The sequence below is a fragment of the Cricetulus griseus genome, chromosome 2 (assembly GCF_003668045.3).
Source record: "Cricetulus griseus strain 17A/GY chromosome 2, alternate assembly CriGri-PICRH-1.0, whole genome shotgun sequence".
Classification (NCBI taxonomy): domain Eukaryota; kingdom Metazoa; phylum Chordata; class Mammalia; order Rodentia; family Cricetidae; genus Cricetulus; species Cricetulus griseus.
Genome location: NC_048595.1, coordinates 28,356,947 through 28,372,280, shown reverse-complemented (window position 1 = coordinate 28,372,280; position 15,334 = coordinate 28,356,947). Strand labels below are relative to the sequence as shown.

Genomic DNA, 15,334 nt, shown 5'->3' with positions numbered 1-15,334 from the left:
ACCTTTGGCTCTGCCACTGACTACTGGCTGTAGGACTTTGAGCAGGTTTCTTGACTTTAATGAGCATCACTTTTCTCTTCCATAAAGCGAAGATAATAATAGCACGCTGGTCTTGCTCATAGGAGTGTCAAGGACACTGAGTTGCAGAATTGTATCTATAAGCATCGCAGAAGAGAATCATCCAATAGCAGTAAAGTTCTGAGTCCTTCACAACCATCAAAGAACTGGCTGGCTGGCAGACTCAGTGCAAGGTGGTATAATGTGATGGAAAGAGCAGTGAACTGTGGTGAGAGTGTTCTGATCCCACCCCCACCCCTATTCTTTTTTGTTTGTTTGTTTTCCAAGACAGAGTTTCTCTGTTTAACAATCATGGCTGTCCTGGAACTCCCTCTGTAGTCCAGGCTGGCCTCCAACTCACTGAGATCCACCTGCCTCTGCCTCCTGAGTGCTGGGATTGAAGGAGTGCACCACCACCATTTGGCCCACCCCTACTCTTAAACAAGAAAAGTTAGTTGTGCTGAGGTTTGGTATCCACATCTAGTTATAAAATAATAAAATACTATACCCACAGGATTGTGAGACTTAAATGACATAATATGTTTAAATTGCTTAACACTCTGTTTACTTGTTAGCAGGTTCACCATAACATTGTTTTGTCTCTGTTTTCTGGTTTTATTGGGTTTGGCTTAGTCTAATTCAGTTTGGTGCCTTGAGGCAGGGTCTAGCGATGTAGGCCTGCCTGCCCTGAAACTCACCAGACCAAGCTGGTCTCAGACTCAAAGGATTCTCTTATTATCTGCAGAGTGCTTGGATTACAAGTGTGCACCAGCATGCCCAGCTACGGGTGTTATTTTTATCATCACTAAAGCTACCTCTAAGTAGTACAAGAGAGAGCTGGACCCAGCACAGCAAGAAGTGGCATTTGGGGTTGTTTGCTCTGTCTCTCACCTTCTCTCCCTCTCTCTATCTCACATTCTCATTTTTTTATCTGTTGGCATTTGGATTATTTTCCACTACATGAGGCTCATCTTCGACAGGCTCTTTTTTGTTTTGTTTTTGGTTTGGTTTGGTGTTTTGTTGTTGTTGTTTTGTTTTGTTTTGTTTTTTGGTTTGGTTTGGTTTTTTTTTTTTTTTTTTTGAGACAAGATCTCACTATGCTGTCTCAGAACTCACTATGTAGACCAGGCCGGCCTCAAACTCACAGAGATCCACCTGCCAAGTGCTGGAACTGAAAGCACACACTAGTAGGCTTAGACAGGCTCTTTAATTGCATCTATTTTACATGTCACTGGTCACCTCTCCAGCTGAAGAATGCCATGGAAACCCTTTTTAGAGAGTCCAGGGGACAAGTGGGTATGAAAAGGGCCACAGTATGAAAAGTTTTTCCTGCATCTGTACACTTGATCTTTGCCCAGTTAGGTCCACATGCATTAGGAAAATTCCTAATTGGAAAGCAAGCTACTTCACGATCTAGTCAGGAACCGCCTTTCCAGCCTCGTCTCAAGAAGCTTAGCTATCTGATAGATGGGCCAGATACTGCTGTCTCCACTCCTGCCTTGTCCAGCAGCATCTGGGAAAGCCATGGATGTACCCGGGAGGTGGAGGACTCTAGAATTAGCCCTAGATTGGCATTGCACAACTACCACCCCTTAGGTTGGCATTTAGAGCCACATCATCAAAATCTTTGTAAAGTGATAGCAATAACCAGTTCACATGGGGTTTTTTAAAGACTAGAAAAGGTAATGAGTACCATACACATGCTACCCACATAGCATTTAACTGTTTTCTCTGCTTCCCTGCCTGTGTTCTGTCAAAGATTCTTCATTTTACCCTCTCTGACACTCTTATGGATTTGGGAGCACAAAGCACGTTTCTAAGGGATTTGAAAGAGAGTGTTTTTGCTAAGGCTGAGGCCTGCTCTGGGCATTGGAGTGTTAAGAGTAAGCAATATACCCAGGGAAAAAAGGAAAATTTCTCACTAGGAGGAAGGAGGTCTTGTGGTTGCAGGCACCAGAGTGATTCAGCACCGAGAGGAAGCCATGAGAGGCTTGGCAGAAGTGACCCAGACAGAGCCTTCTTTTAAAAGCTCTTGCAAGGCAAGAAGACAAGATGGAGCTCTGTGAGCTTGAGATAGGGAAATGTGTGTAGGAGTCCCCTGGGTAGGGAAGGAACAAACACCCACTTAACCTAAGCCTGTGGCCAGCCAAGCACTCTGCTTCCAGCTCTGGCTCAGAAGCACCTGTTTCCAAAAAAAGGGGGAGAGGACAGATGGGTAACAGGGACAGAGAGTCCATGAGGCTGATCCCTGAACTCCCTGGGGCACGTCTTCCTGCGCCAATGGAAAGAAAGTAAGCAGGGAAATGTGAACCCACTGGGAACAGAGAGGAGAAAGGACACAGCCCCCTGGCGTGGGTAGGCTCCCTTCCCCCAGGCTGGCCAGAGCCAAAATCTCCTAACTTTCTCTGACCTTTAGACTCCAAGTCCTAACAGCAGAACCTTAACACTTAACCGTGAAAGGGAAGGAGGGGAGGGCTCCCCACCTACTGAAGACTTATTTCATGGTCTTATCAGTCCTCAATAATGGTATCCTTGAGAAACAGACTGCCTTTCAGAGGTTCACTGACTACCCAGGTAATGGTTAGGGTCATTTTGGGCACGAGAAGCTTTGACATTTGACGGTCTGGGTTTCAACCTTGACTTCGCCATCCTTGGCAGTTAACGTATTTGTGCTTCCCATCTCCATCCCTCTCCCTCTCCCCCACGCCTCTTTTTCCACAGGGTCTCACTAAGCTGCCTTGGCTGGCTGGATAGACCAGACTGGCCTCAAACTGACAGAGATCTGCCTGCCTATGCTTCTTGAGTGCTGGGATTAAAGGTGTGCACCATCACAGGCCCAGCCTCTGTTTTCCCATCTTTGTTTTGTTGTTGCTGCTGCAGGTTAGTGGATTTTAGTGGAACAAATAACTACACAATAAAATCTTATTTAAAAAATACGGAATTCTTTATGAATTTGCATTTCATCCCTGCACAGGGATCATGCTGATCTCTGTATCATCCAGTCTTAGTATCTATGCTGCCAAAGTGAGCACCATTTTCTCACCTTTGAGAAGAAGATTAAAAATGTATATTTAGGGCTGGTGAGGCAGCTTAGTGGGTAAAAGCTCTTGCTATAACCCTGATGATATGAGTTCAATCCCCTAAACATATGCTGGCAGAATCTAACTGACTTCGGAGCCAGCAAGATGGCTTAGTGGGTAAAAAGCACATGCCACCAAGCCTGATTATTCCCAGGAACCACATGGCAAGAAGAAAGAATTCCTTCCCACAACTTGTGCCTTATTTCTTACATGCATGTTCATGTGTACAAACACACACACACACACACACACACACACACACACCAATTTTTTATAATTTATTTATTTTACTTTTTTTTTTTTTTGAGACAGAGTTTCTCTGTGTAACAGCCGTGGCTGTCTCAGAACCTCTCTGTAGACCAAGGTGGACACAAAATCACAGAGATCCGACTGCCTCTGAGTACTGGGATGAAAAGCCTGTACCATCACTGCCCGGCTATTTATTTTTAATTATATGTACATGTTTGTGTTTGCATGAATAAATGTCACCTGTGCTGGTGTCTGAGGAGGCCAGAAAAAGGCATCAGATTCCCTGGAGTTACAGGCTGCTGTGAGGTACCACACAAATGCTGGGGCCTGAGTTCGTGTCCTCTGGTAGAGCAGTGTACTGGCTGGTTGACATGGAAGGGTCCAGCTCACTGTGGGCAGTGCCACCTCTGGGCTGGTGGTCCTGGGTGTTCTAAAAAACAGGCTGAGCAAGTCATGAGAAACAGGCCAATACACAGCAGGTCCCTCCATGGTTTCTGCTTCAGTTCCTGCCTCCAGTTTTCTGCCCTGCTTGAGTTCCTGACCTAGTATCCCTGAGCAAAGCTGTCATGTGGAATTGCAAGATGAAATAAACCCTTTCCTCTCCAACTTGCTTTTTTGGTCAGGGTGTTAGAAAGCTAACAGCAAGCAGTCTTAGCCACTAAGGCATCTTAAAGATAACTGATTCCAGAGGGTTGACCTCTGACCTCCACACAAGCACACAGGTACACACACAGCACTAGCACACACATGTGAGCCCACTCAGGCAAACAAATATACACACAACACCTATAAAAATACTGTATGCGTCGGGCATTGGTGGCACATGCCTTTAATCCCAGCACTCAGGAGGCAGAGGCAGGCCGATCTCTGTGAGTTCAAGGCCAGCCTGGTCTCCAGAGCCAGTGCCAGAATAGGCTCCAAAGCTACACAGAGAAACCGTGTCTCCAAGAAAAACCATATATATATATATATATATATATATATATATATATATATATTTGTATATATATACAATATATATACAATATATATATATATTGTATGCATGTATATAGATATGTGAAAAAAATATATATATATATGTTTATTGGATAATCTTGTGCGTTCATTTATGTAAAGTGTTTAGGGAACAATGCAAAGTGGGAGCTCACAGAGTCCTGGTTCTTGGTAAAGCCCTTCAGTAGCACTTCAAACCACAAGAAAAAAACAAAGATTCTAAGATGAAGCACCTTCACTGCTCAGTCAGAACTCTCCCCTGTCTGAAGACTCCTATCTTAGTTAGGGTTTCTAGTGATATGAGGAAGCACCATGACCAAAAGCAAGTTGGGGCAGTATATTTGACTTACACTTCCATCATAGTCCATCACTGAAGGAAGTTAGGACAGGAATTCAAACAAGGCAGGAACCTGGAGGCAGCATCTGATGCAGACAGAGGCCATAGTGGGGTGCTGCTTGCTCAGCCTGCTTTCTTTTTTTATTTTTTTTATTTTTTATGTATTTGAATTACAAACAAGATTGAATTACATGACAATCCCAGTTCTCTTCTCCCTCCCTTCCTCCCCTACCACCCCCAACTAAAATCCTACCTATCATATGTCCTTTCTTCTAATCTACACCTGACTCAAAATTTCTGCTTCCTCATGACCTCTGCATCCTTCCTTTTCTTCCCTTCTCACTCTCGTAGCTTCCTCCCCCCTCTTGCCATGTTCTCAATTTGCTCAGGGGATGGTGACCCTTTCCCCTTCTCCAGGGGACAAAGTTTGTCTCTTTTAGGGTCTTCCTTGTTTACTAGTTTCTCTTCAGCCTGCTTTCTTATAGAACCCAGGACCACCAGCCCAGGGATGGCACCATCCACATGGGCTGGGTTCTTCCCCATCAATCACTAATTAAGAAAACACCCAAGCCAAGAGGGTGGTGCAGGCCTTTAATCCTACAGTCAGAGGCAGGTGGATCTCTGCGAGCTCAAGGCCAGCTTGGTCTACAAAGCAAATTCCAGGACTGTCAGAGCTGTTACACAGAGAAACTCTGCTGTCTCTGGAGTGGGGGGAGCAAGGAAGGAAGGAAGGAAGGAAGGAAGGAAGGAAGGAAGGAAGGAAGGAAGGAAGGGAAAATGCCCTATAGGCTTTCCTACAGCCTAATCTTATGGAGTCACTTTCTCAATTGAGGGTTCCCTCCTTTCTGATAACTCTAGCTTGTGTCAAGTTGACATAAAACTAGCCAGCACAGCTCTCATTACTGCTATCACCTCATCCCAGAACAGACCCCCTCGTGCTATTTACTCCAACCACGAATAGTGTTTGCTGCCTCCCTCCAGAGGAAGGGCAGACTGTCTATTCACCTCCTGGTAACAGGTGCCTGGCAGGGAGTGGCAGGAGGATCCAAACTGAAGCAGTGTGTGTCATTCACTCATCAGTTATTTATTGTGTGCCAAGCACTGGAGTAGATGCTGGGAATGCAGTAGTCAACAAAAAAATGACCCAACCTCTGTCCTCAATGTGCTTACAATTTAAGAATCAACAACGTAATAAGCAATCATTTAATTTTGAAAGGAAACCTGGCCTGGAGGCTGTCTTCGGACCTAGGAACCAGACACATGCTACAGAAGAGGAGGGGCCTCACCAGCCTTGGAGGGGTCTTAATCTCTACGGTGCAAACTTGGCGGGATGCAGCCTTGGATCAGGGGAGCCTCACTGGGCATCTGAATCACCATGGATACAAAGGTTATTTCCAGCATTAGTTTGTTGTCTCTTGTTTTGCAAACAGCATCACAGAGCCTCCCCCTTCCACCACCACTCCCCTCCAGATCGAGGCTATTTATTCTTAGTGACAAGCCTGAGGATCCCAGGGGGGGTGGCCTCGAGGACCTGGATGGGCCTTGTGTCCCTGGCAGGCGCTTGTCTTCCCTTCCCGGCACAGGGCAGAAGCTGGAGGATCAGAAACTGTATAAGTCCCCTCCCTTCTCCTTCACCGCCCCTGCCTGCAGCAACATAGCCACTCACACTCTTCACACCCCTCCCAAGAAACCAAAAGCTCATTGAGCCAAGGATTAGGGTCTCCCTTAGCATGAAAGGTCAAAACTATTCCTGGGGCACTGTAGAAAGCTCAGCGCCAAGGTACATCTGAGGTTGGGGAGGGAGGTTGTTGCCTGGGCTTTCGCCACTCAGTTATAGAATAAAGCCCTTTGAAATTGAGGAGGATAAAGCTCTCTCTCTTTAGCCCAAGTTTCTAGAAAATACCTTGATCTCCACTGCTAAGGCTATGCCAGCAGAATCAAAACCACCCCCTCCTGCAGGCTGGATTAAGGCCTCCTTCACAAGCTAAGGTTTAGTGTAACATCTAGGGATGAGCTAGGAGGAGATGATGAGGGGGTTTGCCCCCCCCCCCAGACGGACCCTGATCCTAGTAGTCCTGCACCCTTGGCCTGGGATCGCTTCTAGCAGTTCCCGTGGGTCCGAGGGGCATAGGGGGGCGGGCCAGGCAGCAGAGAGCCAGCAAGGCGGGGCCGAGAAGGTCGGAGCGCCAGGTTCGGCTGGGCTGGGCTTGCGGTAGGCAGGAGGGGGGCGGGGTCTGGCCCCCGCCGGCGAGTTGGGGGCCCGGGGGCGGGGTCCGGGCGGGGCGGGCCGCGCACTTCCTCGGAGGCTTAGGGCCGCGCGCCCACTCGCCCACACAGTCTGTCGCAGCCGGCTACCTCTCCGCGGCTCTCTCGGCCGGCTCGTCCCGGCCCGCAGGTAGGAGCCGTGGGGCGATCGGCTCCCGGCCCCACCCACGCCCGCGCGCGCCCGGCTCCCGCGCCCGCTTCGAGGTGAGCGTCCCCCGCCCCGTCTTCCAGCCCTAGTACCCGCGCGCTGCGCTCGTGCCGGGGTGCTCCCGGGAGCCCCCGCCACTGTCTCCTACTGGGACACCTCCAAGTACCCAGAGCTTGGGACCACGCGCACCAGCACGGACCTCACCGCCTCCGGGCCGGGAGGGGACCGCCAGAGTTGCAGGGGGAGGGGACCAAATTTGAACTAGAAAAACTAGAGAGATCAGGAGGGTTGGAGAAACTGAGGCTCTTAGGAAGCCTGGTAGAACAGACAAGGACGCACGCCCCAGGAGGCTACAGGAACCATTCAAACTAGTGCAGAGAATGGACCGACAAAGTTCTGGAGACACTGCGGGGACCCGGGTTCTATGGAGCATTTTAAGAAGCAAATGTATGACCCCAGGGAACTCATTGCTAGCGCCCTTCCCAGGGCCTTGGAGGGCCCTGAGGCTGAAGCTTGTTAGACTAGTGCTAAATCTGCCTCCCTGAGGCCTAAAGTGACTTTTCAGAGTCTGAGACACGGAGAGACCAAGACTTGGCCGCAGAGGGATAGAGATTCCCCAGAGTGGGCCCGCTGGGACACAGCTCCAGAGATACAGGGACACCCCCATCCAAACACAAAGACCGCAGCCCAAGGGTGCTGAGAAGTGAGGGCTAGAGTTCGCGGAAGAGAGACTCCTAGGTGCACGCACTGACAGCCGCCCCAGGCCTGAAAAGGTAGAGGCAAAGCTTGGGGGAAATTGACTCCCAGCCAGCCCATCCCCCAGGAGACAGAGGACCTGAGGCTGTAAAGCTGAGCTCAAGAAAGAGCCCCATGTACACACAGCCACTAAGACAGCGCCAATTTATTTTTAAACTCAAATCTTGGACGCTCTGCTTCAGCCCTGGGGGACTCGGGGGTGAATGAAATGTTCCTCTCCTGTCCTCAGAGCAGCTGCTGGATCTGCTCCCTACCACCACCACCCCCTTTTTTTCCTAAACTGCTTTGACTTCCAGGCCCTGTGGGGAAGAGGGGCGGGAGAGAGTTTGGGGTTGGTGCCTGGTTGCCGGGTGGGGGGAGTAGAGGGTGGTATTAGTTTCTCCCCTTAAGTCTCCTGTCAAGGGGGAGGGGGTCTGCTCTCATTCTGACTCACAGCTGCGGGGCCTGGTCAGGGTCCTCCTGGACTTTGGGGGTATGTGAAAGGGTTGAGCAGTTGGCATGGGTAATTGGAAAGACTTCTGGGTGTCTTCCAATGGCAGGATTGGCGGCTGGGGAGAAGAGCCAGCTCTAGTGTATCTCCTGTCCATCTATGTCATGTCCGTCAGTCTGTCGAGTCCATCCGTTCCCCCACCCCACCCCCACCACCCTAAAAGGCTGACTGACTGCCCCTTCCACCACTACCAAAGCATTTCTAGGCAGAGTTACTTGCTGGGGGCCAGGACACTTCTGCTCCAGGTCCTGAGCAGCCTTGGCCATCCATGCCTCCAGCCTGCCTGCCCTTGGTATCTTGTGCTGAATTCTAAAGAGGAAATGATATTTCCTGTCCTGCCTGCCTTTGTGAGATGTGATGCAGTGGTGGTAAACTATATATTTTGTGAATGACAAGGTGTCATACAAGTGTGAACACCTCTCAACTACCCATCTGTAAGATCTATAGGGTTTCTCTCCCTGGTGTGTCCAGCTGACTGGGCTCCAGTGAACCCCAGTGGTTCCCTCAGCTAGATCCTAGGCTTAGACTTCACTGAGCCTCTCCCAGTCACATCCCAGGTCAGCTCCTGCCTCAGCTCTGCCTGAGACCCACTGTCTGGCTCCAATAGGAGTGAGGGGTTGTAGTGAACAATAAGCGTGGCTACCATTTACCTGGACTTATTATCTGCTAGATGCTTTACAGGGATTATCATTACCCCCCTCCCTCTCCTAGCCTGACAGCCGTGCTGGGAGAGGGGGGGTAATGTTATCTCATTTAACTAGATGGACTAACGATCTCAGGGCATGAAAAGTATGTACCCAAGGTCACAGGATCCTCAAGTCAGGTTTATATTTTATGACTGAACCGAACTTCTACACACTGAACACCATACAGAAAGGAGTCTTGTCATTCAGCTCCAGGAAGCTCACCGGTGTGTGTAGAAATATGTGCATTAGTGGGAACCACAGATGAGGGTCATCTAGAAGATTCAATGTCTCCTCTGAACCTACCTGCTACCAGCCAGGAAGCAAGGAGACTAGCTCCTTGCTCATCCTTTTAGTCCTCCAGCCTTGTGAGGGAATGGGGAGAGGCTGAGGAGGAAGAGGAAAAGGGATTGGAAGAGACAGGTGGGCCTTGGTGGTGTCCTTTGCTCTGTCCTCATTAGAAACATAGATTAAGGGATTGGGGGATTCTGGGAAGGAAGCAGAAGGCACGCCCATACCCTATTTGGGGTGCCTCATCTCAGCCTGGTGACTGGCTCTGAGGGGGTGGATCCAGGGCTAGCCTGGGCCTGGGAAGGTAGCTGCTGTTGATGCTGCTGGCCAAGCCCGGAAGGAAGGAAAAGACCTAGGGCGCTCCCCAGTGAACACATGGTCACAGGCCACCTGTATGGCCGGCTGTTGTCCAGTGGCTAGCAGCCCAAGTAACCCTCAGATGCTGGGCCAGAGGAAACCAGGATCTGAATGACAGGGAGGGGCGTGAGAAGGAGAGGGCTCTCTCCACCCTTCAGCATAACCGGTACCCTGAGGACGCTCCACTCTGAAGGCTTCAGCTTTGGTGGCCTGTGTCCTGCTTTGGGTGTGAACCCGGTGTCTCCTACTTTGTGGAAGGGAAAGTTCAAACTCATAAGCCCGCAAAGAGGCAGGCCCTCCAGGTTTGAGACATCTGTCGCTGCCTGAAGTCTGAACTCTAAGGCAGACCAAGGTGTTGTGTGAGAATTTCCCACTGTGCTTGCTGAGAAAGCCTTTTCCTTCATCTTAAGCCAGTACAGCCATGGAGAAGGGGGTTAGGATAAGGGGGTTCCTTGGTGCACCCCTTTAACTTCCCCCAGTCTCCTTTGCAACAATGACACCACCTCTTTCCTGTGGGTCCTAGGGGAATCTTCTTCACTACCCAGCCCTTTGAGCATGTGCTTCATAGTGGAGGAGGGTGGAGCTGGGGAGTTCTGACTTTGGGCCCGGAGACTGGCATTGGCCAGCAGAAGAGACTGGGAACCCCATTTCCCTGCCCCCCCATTCTTCTTGCTCCTGTTCCAGAGGCAGCTGTGTGGGTGACCTCATCCCACAAACATGCTTTGTTCCTGAGAAAATGGAAAGTGTCTGAGGTTTGGTGGGGGGCTGGGTGTCTGCAGCAACAGCTCTCTGGGCTCCCCTTCTGTTACTCCCCGTCAGGAAGGAGCCTTACTAGGGCTCCAGGGCCTCCTGTTTTCTCACCTTTTCCTTCTCTGGCCTTAAACCCTGGGGAATCAGAAAAAAATAGGCAGAGGCTGTCTGTCCAGATGCAAGCCAAGGACATATCATGACCCTGGGTCTTTGCAGAGCTACCAGCAGAGACACCTGGAATGGGGGGGGGGGCACAGAGTGCTGCCCTCTTTCTGTGTCTCCACTTCCCTTCTGCCTCCCCAGGGATGTCGGTTTTCCCCTTTTTTTCTCCCTCTGGCTGGCAAAAAGCTGACATCTGGCCCTCTGCAGTGCCTCAGCTGCAGCAGATGTTGCAGCCAAGACTGCCCAGGCTGGTGTGACCAGAGACACAGCAGAGGTGGTAGGGGATGAGGCCCAGGGTCCAGCTGGGGAAATTTGGCTGTGTCCAGCTTGCAGGGTTTCCTTCCTGCCTGAACCTAGGCTGAGCCTCCTAAGTGCTTGCTTGGCTGATTCTCCAGGGAGGGGAGGCCCAACTTCTCACACCGCCCTCATCAGTCAAGCATCTCTCTAGCATTCCGCTGTTTCCTGCATCGGTGGGGAGTTGTGGGGGTGGGGGTGGGACAACAGCCCATCCCACCCGAAGCTCCCCAGATCAGAACTCTAGATGAATGTCCCCATATCTAAACTCCTATGGCCATCCCGGGAATGAGGAGGTGAGAGTTCGGTCTATATACAGTAAGGTTGGTGGCCCCCTGTCCTGGCCTTTAGCACCCTAGGGACAGTACAGAGAGTGGAAGCAAACCTCAGGCTGCACTGCGCTGCAGGAAATGAGTCACTGACCCAGGAAAAGCCCCCTCCCCCCAGATCAGCCAGGGCCTAGATAAGAAAACAACTTCTGCTTCCTGATTTTTTCCTGACCCCTTCCTATCCTCAAGCATGCACTGAACCTAAGACTCTTGGGTTCCCACAACAGTCTCCCCCTCCACCCCGACCTGCTTTCATCTCTTCTTTGCCTCCTCTCTTTTTTTTTTTTTGAATGCAAAGAGCTCTTGTCCTGTCTATGCTAGAGCCCTTCTAGGTGAACTCTGCCCCATCTTGTGTTCCTAACAGGGCTTACTCAGCATCACCACCATGAGCGAGGCATTTGACTGTGCAAAATGCAGTGAGTCCTTGTACGGCCGCAAATACATCCAGACAGACAGTGGCCCCTACTGTGTTCCCTGCTATGACAACACCTTCGCCAACACCTGTGCCGAGTGCCAGCAGCTCATCGGGCATGATTCAAGGGTAAGAACCAGACCAGATGGGTGAGAGTAAAGTGCAGACTGGTGGGAGGGGGGCAAGGATAAATCCACCAAGCCCAGATGCTAGTGCCCCCGCTCTGTCTCCCAAAGGAACTGTTCTATGAGGATCGCCACTTCCATGAGGGCTGCTTCCGGTGCTGCCGCTGCCAGCGCTCCCTCGCTGATGAGCCCTTCACCTGCCAGGACAGTGAGCTTCTCTGTAATGACTGCTACTGCACAGCCTTCTCTTCACAGTGCTCTGCCTGTGGGGAGACTGTCATGCCTGGTATGTCCCAGGGCCTCATCCTGGGTTTGGGACCTGTCATCTGAGAAGGGTCTTTGCGTCTGCCCATCTCATACGTGCATGAGGTTTGGTGTAGGTAGAGACCTAGGCATACTACAGGTTCCTGGAACATGTACGGATCTGTTGTGCATGTATGCTCTTTAGAGCTTAATGCACACACAGATTGATGCACCCAGCTGTACACTCAAAAGCTTGGTGAATACCAAAACTGACAAGCTGGAGGCTTAGTGTGTATTAGACCAATAGGCTTATGTGCGTAGCACTGACATACTTGATGCACACACAGGCCTTAGCATGTGTGAAGACCTGCATGCTTGGTTCATATAAGAGCTAAGGATATACTGAGATTCTCAGGGTTGCTGCATTGAAATTTTGTGTGCAGAGATCAAATTGTAGGCTTAAAATGTATGGTGTCCTGCACACCTCATAGGTATGTGAGGACTTACATGTGTAGAAAATGATATACCTAGAACTTGCAAAGGCTTAGCATGTACTAAACCTGTCATTCCTAGGGCATTAGGCTTTGTGTAAGCAGAGTTGCCTGGCTAGTGGGATCTTGCCTGAGTGTTAAACTGGTATTTCTGGACAGGTAGTAGTGGCACACAGCTTTAATCTCAGCACTTGGGAGGCAGAGGCAGAGGCAGGCGGATCTCCGAGTTCCAGAGCAGCCTGGTCTGCAGAGCAAGTTCCAGGACAGGCTCCAAAGCTACAAAGAAACCCTGTCTCAAAAAAACCAAAAGAAAAAAAAAAAAAAAAGAAAGATCCTATGAGGGGGCATGGAAGGTTTAACCTATGTGCTTAGCATGTGCTGAACCCTCATGTCCAGTTTGGGGAAAGAGGCTGGCATATGTAACATAGATGGTGGGAGTCTTACAACTCTACTAGGTTATAGAAGCAGTAGGGATAGGTTGGGGAGTAGAATTGACTGTGACCCTCGGGAACTTGGGACAAAGACTCTAAGTGGGATTCCTGTTTCCCACAGGGTCCCGGAAGCTGGAGTATGGAGGCCAGACATGGCATGAACATTGCTTCTTATGCAGTGGGTGTGAACAGCCTCTAGGCTCCCGTTCCTTCGTGCCTGACAAGGGCGCTCACTACTGCGTGCCTTGCTATGAGAACAAGTTTGCTCCTCGGTGTGCCCGCTGCAGCAAGGTGGGGGCTGGGCCTGTGAATTCAGGGTAAGACCTGTTGTGGGTGGGAATACTCACTCCCCTGCTGATGGGTGATGCCCCCACAGACGCTGACCCAGGGTGGAGTGACATATCGAGACCAACCCTGGCATCGAGAATGCCTGGTCTGCACTGGGTGCAAGACCCCCCTTGCAGGACAGCAGTTCACATCTCGGGATGATGATCCCTACTGTGTGGCCTGTTTTGGAGAACTCTTTGCACCCAAGTGCAGCAGCTGCAAGCGCCCCATCACAGGTGGGAGCAGTGGCGAGGCTGCAGGTAAGAGTATGGCTGTGATCCTGGGTGAGGCTGAGGGGCAGCAGCGCCACCAGTCTGCAAAACTAACCTCCACCTCTCCTCCAGGAGGAGGCAAGTATGTGTCCTTCGAAGACCGGCATTGGCACCACAGCTGCTTCTCCTGTGCCCGCTGCTCCACCTCCCTGGTGGGCCAAGGCTTCGTACCAGACGGAGACCAAGTTCTGTGCCAGGGCTGCAGCCAAGCAGGGCCCTGAGCCAAGGCTCCTGACTCTTCCCCTTTCCCAAACCAAGGGTTCAAGACTTTGGCTCTTTTTCTGAACCACTTTTGGAACCCAGCCCCTCCTTAGAATGGCCTCCACCTGCCCCTGTGTAGTGCAGAGGCTTCAGGGTTCAGTCTCCTAATTCCAGCATACCCAGCTGGTACTCTCTGACCCAGGCCCCAAATCTGGGCTCTTGTGGGACACCCATCAACTTAAGTTCTTCAAGTCTGGACTCCAGAAATGAGTCTTCCCTAGATCAAGGCTCTAGACACACACACCCACATCCTCCCCAAACCTGAACTCTGGGACGTAGGCCTCCTTAAATCTAGACTTACTGGATAGATTTTTAGGTTTCCTATGGGTGCCTGAGAAGTCCTCAAAGATAGATTGCACCCCAGTTTGACCCCATCCCCATCCCACCCTTTTCCGCGATGCAGCTGCCTGGATAGCAGATTAGGGGCTGCCTGGTTGGAGAGTCATAAGGTACAGGGTGCTGTCCGTCTATGAGTACCACTTTATTTCAGCTCCATGTTGCCCAGAGATAGGCAGGGGGGGTGGCTTACCCCACTTCCAGATTCTGCAATAAAACAGTGTGAGGGAGCACAGGCCCCCGTGTATTTGTCGGGAGGGTGAAGGAAGGTTCCTTGGCTGAGTCAGGTTTTTGTAAACCTCCTAGTGGGCGGGCCTTGGGGTAGGGATTCTCGCCCCAGGAAGAGGATCCCCTTTGGCAGCCACACTAGTCCCTCTAGCTTGGCCAGCCTCCCCACTGCTGGCGGAGGGCTTTTTCCTCTGGAAGGGAGGGAGGGAGGGAGGGATTGGGAGAAGTGCCAAACAGAGCCGGATGGCAGTGGGTTTCTTGGTCTGGTACACATCTTCCCCCGCCCCCAACAACCCTGCCCCAACCCGACATACAAGCACGGAGTTCTGATCCCCAGTTGGGCCCAGACCCTCAACCCCCTTCCCCCTCTACCCAAGGATTAGTGGGGGTGGCTCAGGATCCGCTCACGGCCGCACGTTTTTTTGCCAAAAAAGGCAAGGATGCAGCTGCACGCGCCGGGGAACATCTGGATCCGATTCCCAGCATGAATGGGTCATGGCCCCGCCTCTCGTGATTCACTGGCGGGGGCGGGAGTGAGCCGCCGGAGGGGCTGTCCCCTGGAGTGGGGCGATGGGGTGGAGCACTCTACCGCTGGACGCCTAAGTCGTCTGGGCTTGGCCCCTGGCCGCGGTCTCCGCGGTGGGACTGTGGCGGCAGGTACGCACCCCGGTGGCTACAGCAGCCTCTGGAGGCGGAGACTCGGGGGTAGAGGGGAGGTGCCAAGAGGAAACAGTGAGAGTGTAGTATCTCAAGAAATACTACTCCCTAACTCTAAGCCGGCCTTACTGCGGTTTCTCAGAGATGCAGACTCCCGGGTCATCTGCCTAAAGTCGCAAAGACAAGAAACCTGAAGATCAAGATTAAATCTTTGTACTGGCAGTGGTTGGATTTTACTGGGTGAGGAGGGAAGGAGGAACAGGTTCTTACTGTATAGTATAGCCCGGGCTGATTATCTTGTCTCAGC

General features: G+C 51.2%; 1 protein-coding gene and 1 non-coding gene across 4 annotated transcripts; one reads left to right on the top strand and one right to left on the bottom strand.

Moving 5' to 3' along the window:
* Nucleotides 1-2,986: 2,986 nt before the first annotated feature.
* Nucleotides 2,987-3,089, bottom strand: LOC113833907. Its single transcript, XR_003482098.1, has one exon. It is a non-coding gene; the product is annotated as a U6 spliceosomal RNA (small nuclear RNA).
* Nucleotides 3,090-7,018: 3,929 nt separating this feature from the next.
* Nucleotides 7,019-14,377, top strand: Fhl3 (four and a half LIM domains 3). 3 transcript variants are annotated; one of them, XM_027399222.1, is made up of 6 exons: nucleotides 7,019-7,188; nucleotides 11,609-11,785; nucleotides 11,893-12,067; nucleotides 13,068-13,237; nucleotides 13,323-13,533; nucleotides 13,618-14,377. In XM_027399222.1, exons 2-6 carry the CDS (start codon nucleotides 11,630-11,632, stop codon nucleotides 13,764-13,766), a joined length of 861 nt encoding a protein of 286 aa, XP_027255023.1. In that variant the 5' UTR covers nucleotides 7,019-7,188; nucleotides 11,609-11,629; the 3' UTR covers nucleotides 13,767-14,377. The 3 variants fall into 3 exon arrangements, with proteins under 3 accessions (XP_027255023.1, XP_027255022.1, XP_027255021.1); XM_027399221.2 differs by lacking the exon at nucleotides 7,019-7,188 and adding an exon at nucleotides 10,153-10,448; XM_027399220.2 differs by lacking the exon at nucleotides 7,019-7,188 and adding an exon at nucleotides 11,055-11,211.
* The last annotated feature ends 957 nt before the right edge of the window (nucleotides 14,378-15,334 follow it).

What these genes read in the sequence shown, in the direction of transcription:
- Fhl3 (XM_027399220.2), top strand. Translation starts at nt 11,167, where the DNA reads ATGTCCCCATATCTAAACTCCTATGGCCATCCCGGGAATGAGGAG. An exon ending in TCATCGGGCATGATTCAAGG is followed by an intron (nt 11,786 to 11,892) that starts GTAAGAACCAGA and finishes TGTCTCCCAAAG; the next exon opens with GAACTGTTCTATGAGGATCG. An exon ending in TGGGGAGACTGTCATGCCTG is followed by an intron (nt 12,068 to 13,067) that starts GTATGTCCCAGG and finishes TGTTTCCCACAG; the next exon opens with GGTCCCGGAAGCTGGAGTAT.